Consider the following 22,434-nt stretch of genomic DNA (forward strand, 5'->3'; position numbering starts at 1 on the left):
ATGTTCTCGGAGAGACCAGAAAGTGGTCACAAGTGCAGCTAGTCCAGAGCTGTGACAGTTACTACCATGAGAATTCCTGTTAAAAACAATATGAATACACAAGAGTCTATTCTATTCAGAATCTTTTCACCATACTCATCACTGTAGTATGTGAGCACTACACTTGATAGCAATTGTTCAAAGGATTTGGCCTTTATTTCTTTCAAGAAGATAAAGAATAAACTGGTGGAGGGTGGAGGAATTGCATTCTTTTGTTTTTGTTTTTGTTTTCCTTAATGCCACATCATAATGTTTGATTGCAAGCATATAAAACGAAAGGACACTGCAATCTCTTTGTTTATAGCTTTTGGTTTCACTTACTATATGTGCTCTGTGATGATTTTCTTATCCCCAAGAGCTTGGTAAAAATGAGATATTGCATATTGGGATGACATCTGCAAAACATTGCAAAGAACCCCCCCCCCATATTCTTATCTTTTGTATCAGCTACATTTATAATTACCTTGTAAATGCCTGTGCATTGAAAAACAGATGAAGTCCAACTAGTAGCACCATGGACAGCATCTCTGGAGCCTTGAGTTATTTGTCTATCTTTCAAACAATCCTGATTCACAGTATCAAGAAATACACTTTTAGTACACATTGCACACTTTTAAAATAAGGTCTGGGAAATGCTATATCTCTTTTAAAAAGCAACAGAGGGTCCTGTGGCACCTTTGAGACTAACAGAACTATTGGGAGCATAAGCTTTCGTGGGCAAGAACCTCACTTCTTCAGATGCAAGTAATGGAAATCTCCAGAGGCAGGTAGGTATAAATCAGTGTGGAGAAAACGAGGTTAGTTCAATCAGGGAGGGTGAGGTGCTCTGCTAGCAGTTGAGGTGTGAACACCAAGGGAGGAGAAACTGTTTCTGTAGTTGGATAGCCATTCACAGTCTTTGTTTAATCCTGATCTGATGGTGTCAAATTTGCAAATGAACTGGAGCTCAGCAGTTTCTCTTTGGAGTCTGGTCCTGAAGTTTTTTTTGCTGTAAGATGGCTACCTTTACATCTGCTATTGTGTGGCCAGGGAGGTTGAAGTGTTCTCCTACAGGTTTTTGTATATTGCCGTTCCTGATATCTGACTTGTGTCCATTTATCCTCTTGCGTAGTGACTATCCAGTTTGGCCAATGTACATAGCAGAGGGGCATTGCTGGCATATGATGGCATATATAACATTGGTGGACGTGCAGGTGAATGAGCCGGTGATGGTTGTAGCTGATCTGGTTAGGTCCTGTGATGGTGTTGCTGGTGTAGATATGTGGGCAGAGTTGGCATCGAGGTTTGTTGCATGGGTTGGTTCCTGAGTAAGAGTTGTTATGGTGCGGTGCGTGGTTGCTGGTGAGAATATGCTTAAGGTTGGCAGGTTGTCTGTGGGTGAGGACTGGCCTGCCTCCCAAGGTCTGTGAAAGTGAGGGATCATTGTCCAGGATGGGTTGTAGATCACTGATGATGCGTTGGAGAGGTTTAAGCTGAGGACTGTAGGTGATGGCCAGTGGAGTTCTGTTGGTTTCTCTTCTGGGCCTGTCTTGTAGCAGGAGGCTTCTGGGTACACGTCTGGCTCTGTTGATTTGTTTCTTTCTTTATTTCCTTGTGTGGGTATCGTAGTTTTGAGAATGCTTGGTGAAGATCTTGTAGGTGTTGGTCTCTGTCTGAGGGGTTGGAGCAGATGTGATTGTACCTCAGTGCTTGGCTGTAGACGATGGATCATGTGGTGTGACCGGGGTGGAAGCTGGAGGCATGAAGGTAGGGTAGCAGTCAGTGGGTTTTCGGTATAGGGTGGTGTTAATGTGGCCATCGCTTATTTGTACAGTGGTGTCTAGGAAGTGGACCTCCCGTGTAGATTGGTCCACGCTGAGGTTGATGGTGGGGTGGAAGCTGTTGAAATCATGGTGGAATTCTTCCAGGGTCTCCTTCCCATGGGTCCAGATGATGATGATATCAATATAGCCTAGGTAAAGAAGGGGCATGAGTGGACGAGAGCTGAGGAAGCGTTGTTCCAGGTCAGCCATAAAAATGTTGGCATATTGTGGGGCCACGCGGGTGCCTATAGCAGTGCCACTGGTCTGGAGATATATATTGTCACCAAATTTGAAATAATTGTGCGTGAGGATAAAGTCACAGAGCTCAGCAGTAAGTTGTGCTGTGTCATCATCAGGGATACTGTTCCTGACAGCTTGTATTCCATCTGTATGTGGGATGTTTGTGTAGAGAGCCTCTACATCCATGGTGGCTAGGATGGTGTTTTCTGGGAGGTCACCAATGCATTGTAGTTTTCTCAGGAAATCTGTGGTGTCACGGAGATAGCTGGGAGTGCTGGTGGCGTAGGGTCTGAGTAGGGAGTCCACATATCCAGACAGTCTTTCAGTGAGAGTGCCAATGCCCGAGATGATGGGGCGTCCAGGATTTCCAGGTTTGTGGATCTTAGGTAGTAGATAGAATAACCCCGGTCGGGGCTCTAAGGGTATGTTGATTTGTTCCTGTGTTAGTGTAGGGAGTGTCCTGAGTAGATGGTGCAGTTTCTTAGTGTATTCCTCAGTGGGATCTGAGGAAAGTGGCCTGTAGAATTTGGTATTGGAGAATTGTCTGGCAGCCTCCTTCTGGTAGTCAGACCTGTTCATGATGACAACAGCACCTCCTTTATCAGCCTCTTTGATGATAATGTCAGGGTGGTTTCTGAGGCTGTGGATGGCATTGCGTTCTGCACGACTTAGGTTATGAGGCAAGCGATGTTGTTTTTCCACAATTTCTGCCTGTGCACGTCGGCGGAAGCATTCTATGTATAGGTCCAGACTGTCATTTCGACCCTCAGGAGGAGTCCATGTGGAGTTCTTCTTCCTGTGTTGTTGGTGGGAGGGTATCTGTGTATCAGTGCACTGTTCAGTGTTATCTTGAAAGTATTCTTTGAGTCGGAGGCGGTGAAAGTAGGCTTCCAGATCACCACAGAACTGTATCATGTTCGTGGGGGGGTGCTGGGGCAAAAGGAGAGTCCCCGAGATAGGACAGACTCTTCTGCTGGGTTGAGTGTGTAGCTGGATAAATTGACGATATTGCTGGGTGAGTTAGGGGTACCCCTGTTGTAGCCCCATGTGGCAGGTAGGATTTTAGACAGCTTACGGTCCTTTTTCCTTTGTAGAGAGGTGAAGTGTGTAATGTAGATTTCCTGTCTTATTTTAGTAAAGTCCATTTGTGTGGAGGGTTGGTTATTTATGAAAGTCTCCAGGTTGGAGAGCTCTTTCTTGACGTTTTTCTGTTTGCTGTATAGGATGCTGATCAGGTGATTCCTCAGTTTCTTTGATAATGTATGGCATGATCTCTCACTGTGGTCTGTGCAGTATGTAGATAGCAATGGATTTTTCCATTGGTATGATTCCATTCAGTCCATTTGGTATGATGTCCATCCGTTTGCATTTGGAAAGGAAGATGATATCTGTCTGTATTTGTGCAAGTTTCTTCATGAGGTTGATAGATTTCCATTCCATACGGCTAAATGCAGTGCCTTGCATGGTGTCAAGTATCAGAGGGGTAGCTGTGTTAGTTAGCCTGATTGAACTAACCTCGTTATCTCCATGCTGATTTATACCTGCCTCTGGAGATTTCCATTACTTGCATCTGAAGAAGTGAGGTTTTTACCCACGACAGCTTATGCTCCAATACTTCTGTTAGTCTTAAAGGTGCCACAGGACCCTCTGTTGCTTTTTACAGATTCAGACTAACACGGCTACCCCTCTGATACTATATCTCTTTTGTTTGCAGGCTATCTAGCTAAAGAAATGCACCAAAAGAGCCTCATCTAATTTGCTCCCCTATTCACCTGAGCTACAGTCAGGGGACTTGGGGTTTCAGCTTCAGCCAGGTCATTTATTTCTTGCTCACCAGAAAATAATTAAAGTAAAATGATCCATGAGCATTGCCTTACTGGAAAAGGTACCATATATACCCACATAATAATTTTTGGTTTTATTAGTGCTGTGTCATTGTGCCGTATTTCCATGAAGAAAAGGCATGGAATTCCAATTCAAATGTGATTCTTATTCCTGCAGAATGAAAGTGCCTATGAGGTGACTCTTTGCTTTCAGATTTGATCATCTTGAGAACCTACAGAACAATGTCCTAAATGCTATGATTTAGTCAACACTGAAGGCCTCCATACCCTGAACATTGCAACTAAAGATGAGCTAACAGATCACAGTGTTTGAAATTATTTATGGCTATCTTTTGTGATTCCCCCCACCCAACTCCCTAATTCCAGTCTATTTGAAATATTCTGTGGATGGATTCATTTTTGGTGGTGGATTTCAGAGCCCTGGCTGAGTAATGGTAAATATGTCATTATGAATCGGGTGTAGCACAGTATCTGAGATAGGGAGGTGTGGGCAGCAATGGCATGTGTTGTGCCCGAGCATCACCATCCTCTGTCTTTTCTTAGAAAATGCAATAGATGGGGGCCAGTTAAAGGGAAATATAAAGAAAATTGACGGTGTAGGAAAATACCTACACAGGCACTTGCCTTATAGAATCTCACTATTACACCAAACCATACATAATATCTTTCCAGAGACAAGGTCCCCACACCACCTCCCTGCAGTTTACATAAAAGCTCAGTTTGATTTATGAGTTAGTTGGCACATCAGATTTTTGTAATGAGATTATACATTCAGTCTAATGACAGAAACATATGCTTACCCGAACAGTATGATGGCACCATGATTAACTGATTTAGTAACAGCATTCCCTCCATGAAATAGTTTAGACAATGCAGTAGGTATAGTTGACCCAATCTTATACTAGGGATTTGCAATGAAGGTTAATGCCTTTTGATTGTATTGATGAAATACCAATGTGATCATAAAGGTAGATATGAATGGGTTGGATCTGGCATGAGGGATCTCCTTAAAGGTCTCAGTAATTAGAGTACCTGGTGTGCCTATGCTCACCCATTGTAACTGTGCAGTCATCAGGGACTCTAGAGCCAGATCTCCCTTCATTATAAGAAGGATGGGGGCAATGCATGCAGCTCCGGTATAAGCATCTCTTGTATTATTTGTATCATGCTACCCATGCAGAGAAAGTGTCACTTGAAACAGCTTCATGATAGTTGTTGTTACAGGAAGGTGAGTAGAATGAAGAACTGAAGGAGACAGGCCTCCAAGACCCTTGGTTACTGATTTTTGTATAGCCTTCTGCTAGTTTTATGGTGCTAGCTCAAAATTATATCTGCCAGCTTTATACCATTGATTTGAAAGTTATTGGGGGGGGGTGTGTTATTTTAAAAATGGATGATTGGTAGATAGAACAGCTGTTATTGACATAGAACAGAGATACGAAGTACACCTGCTATACATGATTATTTCTTGTAGTTTTGTTCTCTGTATGGTCTCTGCCTTTGCATTTTGTCATTCTATCCCTCTCTCCCCCATTTTGAATCCTATTGCAACAAAAAAAATGCAGTAAATATCAGAGGATTTGTGGTATTTAGCTTTTACCATGTGCAGATATTTTTAAAATGGACGCATTAAAGGTAATTTCTCCTACAGAATAGTCCATGTGTTTTGGTGCCACTTATTACCAGATGTTTAGTTTTGATTCCTGCAATGAATACAAAATTAGAGGCAATGTCACAGTTACATAAAGTTGCTTTCTAACTATAATTCCATCTGATATTGTTTGTGTGTGTGTGTATGTGTGTGTGTGTGTGTAATGTGAAAACAAAAATTGGGAGTGGGGGGGAGTTGTAAATCAGGACAAAACAAAGCATGGGGAGTAGATGAACCAGGAGAGAGGGGGTTGGTGATGTGAGGTATGGAGCCTTTCATCCATAGGTCAGTGATTTTAAATTAGTCTCTAGTCAGGAGTGGCCAAATGTTATCTGCAGGATTTTCATTGATCAATGTCTTCTGTGAAACTGTTGTGTGGTCTTAGTGCCAGTTGTGCTACCTAGGTTTACACACACATAATGAAAAGACAGACCCTGCTCCAATGAGCTTGTGACAGGTTGGGTCACAGAGACCCCCTTGGGACTGTCACCTGATGTGCTGAAACTACCTCTGCCAGCTTGGGACTCGAGAACCCTGTCTTGTTGATCCAGACACGCAAGCCTGCTGCAACACAGGCTGCAACACAGACCCAGAGTCTGAACCATGCCCCCCAAGGCTGCAGACTTTAACTAACCCAGCTCCCAGTGGGATCCAACCCCCAAATAAATCTGTTTTACTCTGTATAAAGCTTATACAGGGTAAACTCATAAATTGCCTGCCCTCTATAACACTGATTAATTCCTGGGGGAGCAAACAGCTATGCATATCTCTCTATCACTTACTCTGGGTTTAATAATAAACAAAAGTGATTTTATTAAGTATAAAAAAGAAGGATTTAAGTGGTTTCAAGTAATAACAGACGGAAGAAAATAAGTTACCAAACAAAATAAAACAAAACACGGAAGTCTAAACCTAATACATTTAAGAAATTAAATACAGGTAAATCTCACCCTCAGATGTTCCAATAAGCTTTTTTCACAGACTAGACTCCTTCTTTGTCTGGGCCCCATCCTTTCCGCTGGTACAGTTCTTGTCAGTTCCAGCTCAGGTGGTAACTAGGGAATTTCTCAAGACTGCAGCCCCTTGTTCTGTTCCACCCCCTTTTATATCTTTGGCACAAGGTAGGAATCCTTTGTCTCTCTTTGGGTTCCCATCCTTTCTTCTAAATGGAAAAGACCAGGTTTAAGATGGATTCCAGTATCATGTGACATGTTCACATGTCCTGTAAGACTTCATTACTCATTTGCTGGCACCTGGGTATACAGGAAGGCTTACAAGTAAACAGAGCCATTTACAACCAATTGTCCTAGCTAATGGGAGCCATCAAGATTGCAAGCCACCATTAATGGCCCACACTTTGCATAATTACAATAGGACCTCAGAGTAATACTTCATATTTCTAGTTTTAGATACAAGAATGATACATTCATACAAATAGGATGAACACTCAGTAGATTATAAGCTTTGTAATGATACCTTACAAGAGACCTTCTGCATAAAGCATATTCCAGTTACATAGTATTTACACTCATAAGCATATTTCCATAAACATACGGAGTGCAACGTCACAGAGCTTACAATCTAAGTATAGAACAAATGATACCCTTTGCTTGCCTTATCCGTTGTGTCTACTTGGTAACTGAGAGAGAGCTGTGATTAGTGTAATTATCAGCAGTCATCTCACAAGCAGCAATATATCTAAGTGTTTTTCTAAAGTGCCATCTACCATAGTGTCCTAGCACTGATAGAATGTATTTGTCTTTAAAGCATGAAACTGATCCAAAAATCTTAATACACTTTTGAAGATGCAAATGATGGCTTGCTGCATAAGGACTTGAGGCAGCAATGGTGTTGGCTTAATTGATAAGAGAAGGTTAAGTGAATATTTACTAATTTTCCCAATTTAGAAGGGAGACTGTTTAAAAACCTGTAAAGTAACAAGGTAATAGGAAATATTGTTGCAGCTATTAGCCAGATGTTGACCTTTCCCATCTTAAGATCGCACAGCATTTATCTTGGATCCAGAAGGCAATTGATTCTCTCTTCAAGGGGAGCTGACATTCTAACTATATTATCTCTGATATATGTGTACTCTGGTTATTGACCAAATGAGAAAGTCAGATGCTGTAGGTAAAGGGCAGGATAGTTTAATCTAAATGCAGAGGTACTAAGGTCTTTTGTATTCTGACCTATAAAATTATCATTTGTGCCCAAAGGACCTCAAGTCTGCATTGTTCCTGTGGGTTATTAAATGTCTATATATTCTCAAACAAGATACACGAGAGAGAACAGAAAATCCAAGCATATTAGTCGGTCCTGCAAGTGAATAAGCTGTTCTAATTGCTGTGCAAGGGATACTTCATTTTGAATCTTAAATCAGTTAGTGGAGATTTGACTTAAAATTTAAAACTTGGGGAGGCGACAGTGGTGCGTGTGTGACATAGAAAATCAATTAAAATAAAAATGTTTTCATTATTTCTTCCTATGGCAATTTTAAAAATGGTGTCCCCTGAAATCCTGTGAAACTGGAATATGGCAAGGTGGGGACAGTGCTTAGGAACCAGAGTGTGCAAATAACCAGAACAAGGGGAAACTGATCATTCTATTCTTCATTGTCCAAGCTGAATAAAATGTAAAAAAAGATTTGATGTAAATTAGGTATTTAGTAATTTTGTTTTAATAATCTTGAGGCTGCGATTTTTATATTACTCATTTTATTGAATGATATAGACAATTGCTTGAAGTATTTCTGACATTACAAGGTAGCCCAATGGGAAGTAGTAGTATTTATGTGTACTGTAGTGGCACATAAACATGAACCAGACCCCATTGTGCTAACCATCAAGCATGAAAGAGAGCCTGTCCCTATCCCAAAGACCTTACGATGTATCGAATTAAATAATATAGTTCAATAAGGATTTCTGAATGTAACACTTCCCAAACCTGTATCCTATTCAGACAAAGACCCATCCAATATGACATAGCGACTTAAACTGACAAAAAATATCCAGTCTCCACCCAGGGCTGTATGCAAAAAACTTTTGTCTGCATCACCCTCTTGAAATATTCCTCTAAAGAGAATAGAGAGCCCCCCAGGTGTAAAGAGGCGTAGCTCATTGACGCGAACAGGTTAATGCCTGTTTAAGGGCCCAGTCCAGCACCCTTTGAAGCCAGCAGAAAGCCTCCCAATGACTTTAGTGATCTTTGAATCAGGTTCTAAAACCCACTGAGGATTTTGGCCTGTAAGATTTTTTGCCATCTCACTCATGAGAAGCACCTTTGAAAAGGACAGGGTTTAAAAAGAGTCATGCTACCTTTCCTAACTCTTCTCCGCAATGTCTGCCTAATCTGTATTGCTGCCATCATCAATATTCTGATGGACATTTACAAGTCCCCAGGGCACTTTGAACTTGTAATCGAGAAATTGGAAGATGCGTGTCCATAATATTTATACGGGTACATATTTAAATATGATTCATATGCATACATTAATTTGATTACATTTTTTGCACAGGCTAAGAATTATTAGACTTCATCACTTAAAGCATCTCACACGGTTGTTTTGTGCCTATGAAGTTGGCACTGAAATATTTTTATGGTATATTTTCAATAGACAGAAAAATGGATGAGCTTTTTAGTTAGTGCACTCTTTGTCTTAAATATAACTAACCCCCACTACAATCTACCTGCGATATGCTGTGCTTAACTGATTTCATTTTGATAGTGCTGTAAGCTGGTCTCTGATAATTGCCTTCTGTAATTGGAACAAATTTATGATTATGCTAATTCATCCTCTGCCACCCAATGTAGAGAAGCTGAGTTAATCCATATCTGCCCCTGCATTTCTTTTGTAGATCATTACATGATTAGCCTTTGGTGGAAATTTATGGGAACATTTTAATTCTGAGCAGGCCTGATTTCTGGGGAAAAAACATTTTTATATATAAATTTAAGTTGCATTATAGACAGTCATTCTGAAACTTAGTTCATGAGTCAAGCATTAAAGATCTTCAGACAGTCTAATCCTTAAAAAGGCAGCTATTTTCAGCATATTATAAGCAATTGCATGACATCCACTGATGATAAAGCAAGGGAAGTTAAATGCTAATGAATTTTAAGTCAACTCTTCAGAGATCCCAGGTTAAAAATTCAGAGTTAGTGTTTCATTTGGATATGGAAATGTGGTGAATTATCTCACACTTTTGCTTTTTGTGTCCTTTGTGGAGAAGTTATCTAAAGGGAACCTAGATCACTGGAAATGGTAAAATAAAAAAAGCCAAGTTAGCAGTTCATCTTTTAAAAAATTGCTTTCTAAACTCCTGCTGCTTTAGAAGTATTAATCAGATGTGGCAGAGGCATCTTTCTGGTTTAAAGAAAGTACTTTTCTAGGAGAAGGGGGTCTTGCAGTGGTGGCTGGGATTAGTGAGGAGAATTCACAGTGCTGTCAAACATGCAGATAAAAAGCAAAAGGCACTGCATGCCCTCTCTTACAAATCATCTTTTGATTGCACATCTCTCAATGTTTTCACGTTTATGTTCCGTCTGTTTAATGTTCTCCCTTCACACTGATCATCATTCTTTTAAATGCTTTGCATTAATGTAAACGTTTTTCATTCGCAATCTCAGGCTCAGTAAACAATGGATCACAGTGCACACTCTCTCTCTCCTGGAAAATATTGAGTTGTCTAGAGGAAAAATAGCATGAAGTCCAAAAGTGCTGCTGTAACAGAAACCAGGAACTAAAAAAATTGATCTGATGAGAGAGTCAAAATGTAAAATATATATATAGTTGTAAAATCATGCACTCCAGTCTGCACTAGCACTATTCACGTTTGTCATTTCATTTCAATATTACTAGACATGTTTGTCATTTCCTTGCACATAAAGTGAATGTAATTCTGACTGTGACCATTGGAATTCTGCCACTTGACTTGTTCTGGTGCTGTAGGTCTACAGTTTAACAGTTGCAATCAGACTATTCCTCATCAAAGAAACTAGGGATCTAAGTTAAAGTTAATTGCATGGAGGAAAATGAATAGTATGTGGATATCAATTCACTGGATAGTTTCCTACCTCACTCAGACTAAAGAGAACTGTAATAAGCCTGTGTAAATACATCTAAAGAATTATCATTGATGGAGGAAGAGTATAATCAAATAATCTCTAGGTGGTAAAATAAAAAAAAAAGGAAGGATAGCTCCTAAAGCTAAAAATGAGGAAGACACCTTAAAAGGTACCTTCAAATACTGCTTACACATCCTATGTAATCCCAGTAAAATGAATAGGCCAGAACTTGAGCCTGAGGCCTTGTCTACACTACAAGGGAAATTCGATCTAAGCTACGCAATTTGAGTTACCTGAATAGCGTAACTCAAATCGACGTAGCTTTGATCTACTTACCACGGGGTCCACACTACACGATGTTGACGGGAGACGCTCTCCCGTCGACTCCCCCTACTCGTCTCGATCTGGTGGAGTACAGGAATCAACAGGAGAGTGATCTGCAGTCGATTTAGTGGGACTTCACTAGACCTGCTAAATTGACCGCCAATGCATCGATCGCCGCTTGTCGATCTCCCGGTAAGTGTAGACAAGCCCTTATTGATTAGGCATTGGTAAAAGGGAAGTGATTCTGTTCAGGGATAGATGTCAGCTGAAACACGAGTGAGAATAAATGCAAGGAGTGGGACTGATGAATTAAGGTGTCTATAACTATGTGATTGCTATCCAGACTGAGCAATAGAGGAGGTGGCTTCTAGGATGTGACAGAACATACCTTAGATGTTCATCCACCATTGTGTAGTTTCTCTCTAAACATTCAGTTTGGTCTCACATGCAGCACACAAGTATATGTCCCAGAAACTGTCCTTAAGTTTCCATGAAAGAGAGTGTTAATGAAAAATGTTAAATAATGGTAAGGTTTGAAACACAAAATACATAACTAATGTTATGGTGATGGGAGCATTATGAGCACCTAAATACATAGAAGAGTTTAGAATGCTTAATGCTAAACTTAACAATGATGCGGTATCTTTAACTCATCTTGCTGTGATTTCTTTTTTGCCTAATAGCATATGTTAAAAATAGAGGAGGAAATGTACCCCAAGCTTGAATTTTTCTGATATTGTGTTTATAAAATATGTGACATGACTCAAATGTGCATCCAGTGCTTTGCTTAGCAGACCTGTATACTAGTCAATACATTTCTTATATCCATGGGTATCATATAAGAAAAACATTGCCATAAACCCCATCTCCCTTCAAAGGCTGGCTTCCATCTGACTGTGCCATGTTGCAGAGATGTTACGAACTATGGGTATGTCAGTTGCACACCTTCTGTCCCCAGCTAACCAAAATGACTAATTGTACTGGAAGAGGAACCTGCTGTCTGGCATGAAATCTAATTGGCTTTGATGGTCTGCTTTTGCAGATTTGTTTATAAACTGGAAAATCTACAAATTGCAGACCATCTGCACAGAACAGTGTGCTAATGAATGCCTGTAGCCTGCAAACCCATAAGCTCATTACCTCAAAGTTGCAAGTCCTTCCACAAGTTCGCAACTGAGGTTATCCATCTGAACTGAGACTTGGAAGGGTATTTGACTTCAGGATACAACCCTACCTCCTTTAAGTCTGAAAAACCTGTCTATAAAAATGAGACACATTTGTTCAGCCTCTTAACAGGATCTAAAGATTCCGCTTCTGTTTTTAGTTTCTCAGTTCTGTAAAACACTAGTTCACCATGCCTTAAATTAATATGTCAGTCAAACATTCCAAGTGGAGAAGTGCCTTGCAGATAGCTTCTGAGTAACAATAACTATCCCTGGGTTGTGGTTATTTTCCCTGTGCATCTTTCTCTCCAGCTGTCCTGCTTCATTCTCTTCTCATCTCCCTACCCACCAGGTGGAATGGCTTAAGAACGAGGAGCCCATCGATTCCAGCCAGGATGAGAACATCGACACCAGGGCAGATCACAACCTGATCATCCGCCAGGCCCGTCTGTCTGATTCCGGGAACTACACTTGCGTGGCTGCCAACATAGTGGCCAAGAGAAGGAGCATGTCTGCAACAGTCGTGGTGTATGGTCAGTGGAAATGTGTAATAATATTTACTGTCTGGATTCTTTGCATCAGTAATAACCAGTGGGTTGCAAATAAAGATCATATTTGTTTGTACAGTGCCTAGCACAATGGGGTCCTTATCTATGATGAGAGCTTCCAGGCACTCCAAGAGTATAAATAATCCTTTTTCCAGTTATTAATAAGGTCCACTTATAAGCTTGGCCAAAGAAATAAGCCTTACATATGGTGCTCTTAAGCCCTGATTCAGGAAAGCACTTAAGCACATGTCTAAATACCATTCTGAATAGCGATATGCTCAAGTGCTTCCCTTAATTGGACCTATGTAGCATTATACAAACACTAGTTAATGAATCTAAGGGCTGGTCTTCACTACAGGGAGATTGACGCTGCAGCAATCGATGCAGCAGGGGTCGATTTAGAGGGTCTAGTGAAGACCTGCTAAATCAATGGCAGAGCGCTCTCAGGTCAATCCTGGAACTCCACCTCTTTGAGAAGAGTAAGGGGGAAGTCGACCGGAGAGCATCTCCCATTGACGCAGTGCAGTGAAGACACTGGGGTAAGGCGACCTAAGCTACATTGACTCCAGCTACATTGTTCATGTAGCTGGAGTAGTGTAACTTAGGTTGACTTGCCCTGGTAGTGAAGACAAGCCCTTAAATGTTGTGTGGCACTGGTAGAAGAAGCAGAAACGTTTATTTTCACCACTCCCTGTTGCTTACAGTGTTCATTAAACTGAAGAGTGACATTTTATTGATGAAGTCAGAGGCATGCCTAAACCATCACTTTTTAAAAGAACGATTGTGTTTATCCTTTAAGTGAAGCATATTTGAAGAGTACTGAGGTGCCTGCCTCCACGTTTCCTTCAGAGTCTCAGTGTCAGTTATTACACCTTCTGGCATATAAACCCACCAAAGGCAAACACAGCAGTTCTTTGACACCGCGTCCTTTATGTAATTGCATCCTGGTGCTATTTAGGTGGTGATGCCCCTATTTGGGCTTGGAATTTACCTTGCAGAATATATATAAAAAAATCTGAGAACAAAAAGATCAGAAATGAAGACTTGATGCTTAAGTCTTACCATGCCATCCATAATGCCATGCGTGTGTGTTGCAGTGAATGGAGGCTGGTCGTCATGGACTGAGTGGTCTAACTGCAATGTGCGGTGTGGCCGAGGCTGGCAGAAGCGATCCCGGACCTGTACCAACCCTGCTCCGCTCAACGGGGGTGCATTTTGTGAGGGAATGTCAGTGCAGAAAATTACCTGCACTTCACTTTGCCCTGGTGAGATATCCAAGTCTAACTTTAAATGTCACACCAAGAGAGCATTCTCTCCATCTGAAGTGCTCGGTGGCTACCTGTGTATGCAGAGTTACTGGGATCAAAGGGGAATTGGGAAGGCATTTGTTTATTTGTTTAGACCGAAGTTCGTAGTCTATGCTTTTTATCTTTTTGTGCAATAGCAAAAGTGAATTCACCTGGGTGCTTAGGCATTAAACAGCGATTGTTGTGATATAAAGAGAGGTCTCCACATATTCAAGGACTGGTCCCCCTTAAAACTGGGCACAGAACTCCATTCCTTATCTCCTGAATGTAGGGCTTAGTGATGTTGGTAACTTTAGCAGGAGAAACACAGAACCCTGAGCTCAGGACATAATGAGTAAATAAAAGATGATTTGGTTTTCAAATGCTTTGCTTTAAAATGCATTTTCTCTTTTTATACTAAGCTCCAGTTATAACTGAAGCACAGTTATGTCCCTTGAGACAGTGTATTGCCTCTCTTGTTCACCTGAAACAAAATTTGTCTGATTTTGGGAAAGAGAGGGGTGTCCAACACATGTGGGTAAACAAAACTGGTGTGTGTGTGTAATTTTAGGATTGAATATTTTTTGTTGGACCTGATCCTCATCTCATTTAAATTGGTGCAAGTCTCTCCATTAACTTTTATGGGCTTTGGACCCAGTATTTACTGATTTGGGATTTAAAAGAATCTTAAGTGCCTGTGTTCACCTGACTTGTGTGTGAGAAATGTAGACAGGGCACTGTGGAATGCTTTTAAGATATGAGTCGGGACGGAGAGAACTTCAGATAAGTCAGAGACATACTGATCCTAGATCTCACTCAGAGCATTAAAAAAAGGCCACCAAAGTCATCTATGCTCTTTTGGTAAATGTCAACACTGTTCCTGCTCTAGAGCTGTGTGAAGACTCCACACACCGGCCTCCTTAGAGCTGAATTTTGGATGAACACTAGGAGCTAATAGCTGCATTACAAAGAAATATCTGTCAGATTCCCTCTTGCAGTTTTTTATTGGCTGTAGGTGATGGTCTTTACTTCCTGCCCTAAACTGTTAGGTATTGCTGCTGTGCTCTATTTAGGCTATGTCTACACTAGAGACCTTACAGTAGCACAGCTGTACCACTGCAGATCTCGTGTAGCCACACTATGCTGATGGGAGAGAGCTCTCCTGTCGGCATAATTAAACCATCCTTGACGAATGGTGGTAGCTATCTCGGCGGGAGAGCATCTCCCACTGATGTAGTGCTGTCCACACCAATGCTTCTGTTGGTGTAACTTATGTCGGTCAGGGGATGTTTTTTTCCCACCCCTGAGCAACATAAATTTTACCGACAGATGTGCTATTGTAGACATAGCCTTAGAAAGATGCTGCGTTCCACCCCAGAGGTGACTGTGTTTCAGTGGTGGATATCTGTGTGTATAATATGGGAGAGAAGAAAATTAGAATCCTAAAGATCTATAGGATCTTTCTGGATAATAGGTGCTAGATTTGTGTCATCAGAATGGCCTGCATCTTTAAAATCAGTATTATGTAGGTCTTATCCAGAAATAAAGCTCATCTTCTGTACACACATCTCTTGAGTTTGATAGTGTGAGCTCCACGTGCTAAGTCCCCCTGAGTAGGGGACTAAGGGCTTGTCTACACTACTTCGTGGGGTCGATCTAAGGTACGCAACTTCAGCTACATAAATAGCGTAGCTGAAGTTGACATACTTAGATCTACTTACCACAGTGTCTTCACTGCGGTAAGTTGACAGCTGACGCTCTCCCATCGACTCCGCTTGCGCTTCTCGTTCTGGTGGAGTACTGCTCAGCGGTCAATTTATCGCATCTAGATGCAATAAATTGACCCCCACTGGATTAATCGCTGCCCGCCGATTCGGCGAGTAGTGTAGACAAGCCCCTAGGTTTCTTTAATAGTAATCCTGAACACATCTGAATAACCAGTGGAGCAGGTGGAGTTCAGTACAGTCTGATCACACCAGTTGGTCAGATAACACATACTGATCATGTGTATTTTTCTTCCTGTTTAGTGGACGGTAGTTGGGAGGTGTGGAGTGAATGGTCAGTCTGCAGCCCGGAATGTGAGCATCTGAGAATTCGGGAATGTACAGCTCCACCTCCAAGAAATGGAGGAAAATTCTGTGAGGGTTTTAGTCAAGAATCTGAGAATTGCACTGAAGGGCTTTGCATTCAAGGTAGGTGATGTGACAGTGACCCCTTGCATTAGCAGCTATCTGAAGGTATTTCCTTCTGAAAGAAATGCTGGAGTGTGGGGCTCTAGAATGCAACACCATAACTCACAGTCAAGTCTGTAGGAGGCTCGTGGCTGAAATCCTTACAGACGTTGGAATACATTTTCAGGGAGTTGTGTATCTGCTAATTTGAAATTCACTTGGCTCTTGGCTCTTTGTTATGGCCTGAGGCAAAGCCCCCTGAAGTCAATTATAAGGCTCGCTTTGGCTTCAAGGGCCTCTGGGTTAGGCCCATAGTGAATAATTTATCAGGATTTAGGAAGTGTAGCCTGTACAGGCCAAGTTCACTTCATCTTTACAGCACCAGGTGATTCTGGTGAGCGGTGTAAAAATTCTTCATATGTGTAAAATTTTGCCCCAGTAAGTCACTCAGCGGAAATGTATCTTGCAGTATTGGAACACGTCCTTTAGCTTTCCAGCTTCTCATGGGATTAAATGGGTGAAGCACCAACATGTGTCTTGTTGGTGTCTTAGATACTTTGGGTCAGATTCAGTTCTCATTTGCACCTTTGCAACTCAGTAAGATTTCATAGGTGTAACTAAGGGCTGATTTAGGCTCTGCATGTTAACTGTGAACTCCTTGCAACAAGATCCTGATGCATTTTGAATGTTTGGAAAGCATTTAGCACATTGTGATTGATGCAATAACAACTAAGGATCCAAGAAAAATCAGTGCTGCAGCTGAAATATCAGCCGAGAGGTGCAGAACATTCGGGACAGCTGCATATTCTTGAAATAAATGAGAAATTAATGAATTTATTCCTCTGTTACATTCAGTTCCATATCCATAAAGCAATATGGTCACCTCATCCCGTTATAGCAATAAAATGGCAACTTTGGGAACAATCAGGGACTCTAGGACTGAAATAAGTGAGTTGAAAAAAAAAACCCCAAGTTTGTTTTATTTTTAAAAGGTTTCCTTTGTTTCGGTTTCCATGGCAGTGTCTTCCCCTCCCTCCTTAGCCACAGCAAGACAAGTGGAAAGCTCAGGCTCCAATCTAATCCAGTTAGTGTGGCAGTGTATGGTAGTGGATAAAGCACTGGATTGGGAGTCAGGAGATGTGGGTTCTATTTCTAGCTCTGCCGCTGACCTGTTGGGTAACCCATCTGTAAAGTGGGGATAATGACCTTCCTTATGTAAAGCATTTTGAGAGCTATGGATCTATTGCTTTTTTTTAATTAAAGGTTTCCTGACACCTGTGTTAGTCACTCAGTGTTTGAACTCACTTTTTATTCACTATAGTTTATAAATAGTTTACTACGGTTTTATTGGCTGGTAAAGGGAACTTCTCCCATGTAGGTCCATCCCCTGTAGGTCAACATGCCTTGCACAGAACTAGCACTAGCTGTTGTGTCTACCTGTGGCATTGAGCACTTGCAGACTGCTCTAAGTTTGCAGTGCTGCTTCATCACTCAACAGCCAAATCCCTCCCTAGTGCAGCTCTGTTGAATTCAATGGCATTTACATTACAGTTTGGATGTGATGTTTGGCCTGAAGTCTCTAGCTTGCACTGCTTCCCCTTCTCACCACCATGCCTAAAATGCCTCTAACAAATTGGGCATCCTCTCTATATAGGCCCAACATCTGCTAACTGAATGAGAGAGCAATACTCTGATCTGGTATGGTGGTTTCTACTGGTGTCTTTCCTCCAGTAATGCTTACTACCCTACTTAGAAATTCAAAGGAAGAATTAAAGAAAAAAATACATTGTGCCTAGCCAGTTGCACAAAGTGGTACCTTCATAGATCCCATCTGGGAAACAGCTCACTTTTCAGCATGAGATTTGATTATCCTTTATTTTATGGCCATTAGTAACCTTTATAGATAGTGAAGCTTAAGTAGGGTGACCAGATGTCCTGTTTTTAAAGGGACAGTCCCGTTTTTTGGGACTTTTTCTTATATAGGCACCTATTACCCCCGACCCCCGTCCCGTTTTTTCAGTTGCTATCTGGTCACCCTAAGCTTAAGATATAAAATTATCTAAGCTAGGATTTTCAAGAGAGTTTGTATTTCAACACCTACACCCCTTAGTCATGTTATCTTGCATTCATTAGCTGAGATTTCCATTGTTACAACAGAGTCCCTCCAGCTTCTGAGGCATTAAGTTAACAACCATTAATTGGTTAAGAGGTCATAGGCAGGATTAAAATTTATTGGTTTTCCTGGGTATAAGGAGAATAGTTGGTGACAATCTGTGGGATACAGAATTCATTCTTCTTTTGAGGATCAACCTATGGTGAATATAAGATGCTCATTGTTTCTTTTTTCCCTGCTATGCATGAGATGAACGCCGTTCCCCACAGACACTTGCTACATCCCGCATCCCTTCCTGTGTATTTCTACAACATGCATATTAGTATATCCATTGAAAATCAATCACCAGCTGTTACCATGGTGTGATCTGTCAGGAGTGTGTGCTGGAAGGGGCATACAAGAATACAATCTCCTTGTGGTTTGTACAGGGCTGAGCACAATGGGGCACGGATCCTGACTGGGGCATCTGAGGATTGTTGTATCATTAATAGTGTGTGTTATCTGACAGGTCTCTGTTGTGCGGCTTTTCCAACCATTTCCAAAGGGTTAATTTCCCCTTTCTTAGGCATTCCAGTTCTTTCTGAGAAGTCCATCTAGCTGCAATCCGTAGCCTTGTCTCTGAATGCCCCTGCCAGAAGAGATTTTATTATGATGAACCCTATCATGACTGTCTGCAGTGAATTATCACTTTAATATCGGTGCAAGTGCCTCTTAGATGTTGCAGGAACACAGAAACTTAGGTCTGTGCCAGCCAAGTGTTTCCTGAGGATGACACCTGATACTTGATATTGACTCCAGGAGTTTAAAAACAAAACAAAACATGTCTTCTAAAAATGTACTGGTAACGCTGGGTGGAGCTTTGTGTAGAAGCAGTGATCTCAGCTACAAGAGACTCCGCAGATACATTTCTATGGTTAGAGGAGGGGGAATCTGTCTCATATTATATTTGAATTCTATCCTGGACCTAGCAGTGAGGCACCCGATAAACTTGGACTTGTTGCTTAGCCTCTGTACTGTCACAGTTCTCAAATTTAGGAACAACAGCTGAAAACCAGACACACTTCATGTGGGAATATTTTCCATATCAAAGAACAAAAGTCTGTAAGATGCTGCAGAGTGGATCTCACACACTTAGGTAACTAAGTTAATTGACTGAAAATGTGCTCAGTGAGTTCAGCTTCTCTTAATAACTTACCTTTAGCAATATATGCATCTGCTGCTGCACCCTGTAATACGGCATTCAGACTGGAATTTCTATGGACTGTACCTTCAGATTGTAAGTCCTATTGGCAGGAACAGAAGGTTATTGGGATGTGGGCAGTTCTGAATGGTGCATTTTACCTAATCTCATAGAAAAGAGAGTTTGACTCTTTCCACTTGTTCCAGCAGCTACAAACACAGTAGCTTTGGGTCCTGAAGATAAAGCAGATTTCCTTTAGAAGGGATTAGCACCTTTGGTTTTGCAGAGATCTGAGTTGAGGAAATTCCACAATTGTGATTGAAAGCAAAGAAACTTCAGAATGGAAAGAACCTGTTGCCAATCCATCTTCCTTGTCAAGAAACAAAGACATAATAATATTTTTTTAAAAGTGACTTATGCTCCAAGACATAAATAAGTCCACTGATTACAGATGCCGGTATAGTGCAGAACAGCCACTGTATTTACTTTTTCTCTTATTAAATTTAAATGAAAGGTGTCATATTGACAACCCTGGGCAAGACACAAGTCCTCTGTTTATCCACAGAATGGATATAGTACAGTTTTAGCTGGTTTTGCCTTATTCACTCTGCTACCCTGTTAATGTGCCCCAGTGCTTACCAGGAGGAACTCTAATTCTCAGGGATAAAAGGAAGTTCATATCACAGACCCATTCAGTCCCAGGCAAGGGGATCAGTTAATGTCATTGATGGTGGTTTTATGATGTGGACATTTATCTAACTAAAAACTGGAAAGAAACCCCGCAGCTCCTTTCACATGGGCTGCCAAATAGCTGACACATGGCAACAACCTTTGTTCAGTAATGACCTAGTTTATTTCGTGTTTGGTTAGTTGACTTTACTTGGTTTGTAAATTCTCTGGGGCAGGGACCATCCTCGTATTTTGTGTTTGTAGAGTGCCTAGCGTAATGGGATCATGGTCCATGCCTGGGCCCCATTGGTGCTACTGCAATACAAATAATAATTTTAGAATGTCTACCTCATCTGGCTAATTGTATCACCATAAACAGGAAAAAATGCATTGCCAAACTTTACTGCAATTATTTTCAGACTATCTTGCCTTTTCCCACAGAATTCTAATACTTCCATGTGGCTTAACATTTAAAGAGACATTGACTCTATACACTCAATTTTTTGTATAATTATTTTACTCTAGCCAGTAATTAACTAAATAGAACAGGCCTGGGAACAAATCGTTTGTAGCATAGCAAAAATCTTCTGCCTCTGAAGCAGATCGTTTTTTTGCAGAGAGGACTTTTCTTGAGTCAAGAGTGTGATGCTGTTGCAAAAAAAAGCAAATGTAATTTTGGGTTGCATTAGCTGCGGCATAGCCTGCAAGTCATGGGAGGTGATAGTACCACTCTACTTGACACTGGTTAGGCCTCAATTGGACTACTGTGTCCAATTTTGGTCACCAGTATATAGAAAGGATGTAGAGAACCTGGAAAGGATCCAGAGGTGAGCAACAAAGGTGATCAAAGGGATGGAATAGAAGTCATAGGAGCAAAGTCTGAAGGAACTGGGTATGTTCAGATTGGAAAAGAGGAAATTAAGGGGGGATATGATAGTGGTTTTCAAATACTCGAAAGGCTTCCATAAAAAAGATGGCAGGACCAGAGGTGCAATAGGTCCAAACTACGGTATAGCCAATTGAGATTAAATCTCAGGAAAAACTTCCTAACTATAAGAACAGTAGAATAATGGAACAAACTTCCTCAGGAAGTAGTGAAACCTCCTTCACTGGAAGTTTTCAAAAAGAGGCTAGATAGCCATCTGCCTTGGATGGTTTAGACACAACAAATCCTGCATCTTGGCAGGGGATTTGACTAGATGACCCTTGCGGTTCCTTCTAACCTTATGATTCTATGAGTTACAATGTCTGTAAAATAGTATACACATAGAATTTGAATGAGAAACCTTAAAGGGGCATTGTGAAATAATTTTGGATCTCAATGCAAGCTTTATTTAAAAAGAAAAATTGGGTGGTGATGGGAGAATAAGGTTAAAAACCTTATGTGAGTAAATTTTTTATCAGTTTAAAATATGTGAATGAGTTGGAGGTTTCTTTGTTGGTATGCTTTGTGGGGAGGAGTTAAATCATTGTTGGGAGTGAGTCACAATAAGAATTGTTTCTATTTCATGTATTTGAATGAGCACAAGTAAATGAAATTTAGTATAGTGTTCGGTGCAGCTTGGACAGTGAAAATGAACTAGTTATTTGAAAAGGATAAATGGGACGAATTGTGAGAAGCAAACTAGATTACTGAAATTAAAAGGAGTTTAAAGTAAAAGACTATTAGGAACACATGTATAGAAATCAAAGTGATATTATTTAAATGATCAGAATTAAACTCTCGGCTGGCACTGATTAATGCCTAACCTGAAAAAATATCTACAGTTGGTTGATTTACATGCAAATATCTTGTTGTATAGATTATGGTTTTTACTCCTTTTGCAAGGAGAAAAGGGAGCTGAGGAAACTGTAATTGCACATTTCTTTTTGTTGCATACACTAGTGATTGCTAACCCAACATTGGGGTCAGAAATAGGTCCCTAGGTGTTGAATCTGAGGTAGAACAATTTGGGCTCAAGTCTGGTCACAGTATTCTCATCCTATATAAGGAGTAACTGTACTGAAAGTTGATGATGCCAAGTTGTTGTAAGAGAGAGGAGACTGAAGGCCACTGATTTAAAAGGATTTACTACAGGTTTATACCAGTGGAGCTGAGATCAGCTCTGGCCCAATATATGTTTCATTTTTTAAATAGGCTGCTCTCCTGGTTTTGATGGAATGGCAGGTGGTGGGGAGTATGTGTTTGCTCCAAAACTTGAATCTCCTTAAGTGTTCCTTCAATTAGACTGAAATATTAAGTGTCTCTTGTTTCTTTCATATTGGAGTGTGATATTATTACTCCTTTATGGGTTATGCTGTATGTATATAGTTATGTCAAATTATTTTTAGGGCCATAAT

General features: G+C 40.9%; 1 protein-coding gene across 13 annotated transcripts in view; it reads left to right on the plus strand.

Moving 5' to 3' along the window:
* Positions 1–22,434, plus strand: part of UNC5D (unc-5 netrin receptor D) — a 374,043-nt gene that overhangs the window by 283,456 nt on the left and 68,153 nt on the right. For 8 of the 13 annotated variants that reach the window (XM_065584627.1, XM_065584624.1, XM_042840351.2 and 5 more), the window contains 3 exons: positions 12,480–12,660; positions 13,773–13,940; positions 15,989–16,153. In XM_065584627.1, coding sequence (XP_065440699.1) covers positions 12,480–12,660; positions 13,773–13,940; positions 15,989–16,153 — 514 coding nt within the window. The remainder of the gene's footprint in view (positions 1–12,479; positions 12,661–13,772; positions 13,941–15,988; positions 16,154–22,434) is intronic. The other 5 variants (XM_065584629.1, XM_042840352.2, XM_042840353.2 and 2 more) reach the window with 2 other exon arrangements.

Source organism: Chrysemys picta, chromosome 2, assembly GCF_011386835.1.
Source record: "Chrysemys picta bellii isolate R12L10 chromosome 2, ASM1138683v2, whole genome shotgun sequence".
In the NCBI taxonomy this organism is placed as follows: domain Eukaryota; kingdom Metazoa; phylum Chordata; order Testudines; family Emydidae; genus Chrysemys; species Chrysemys picta.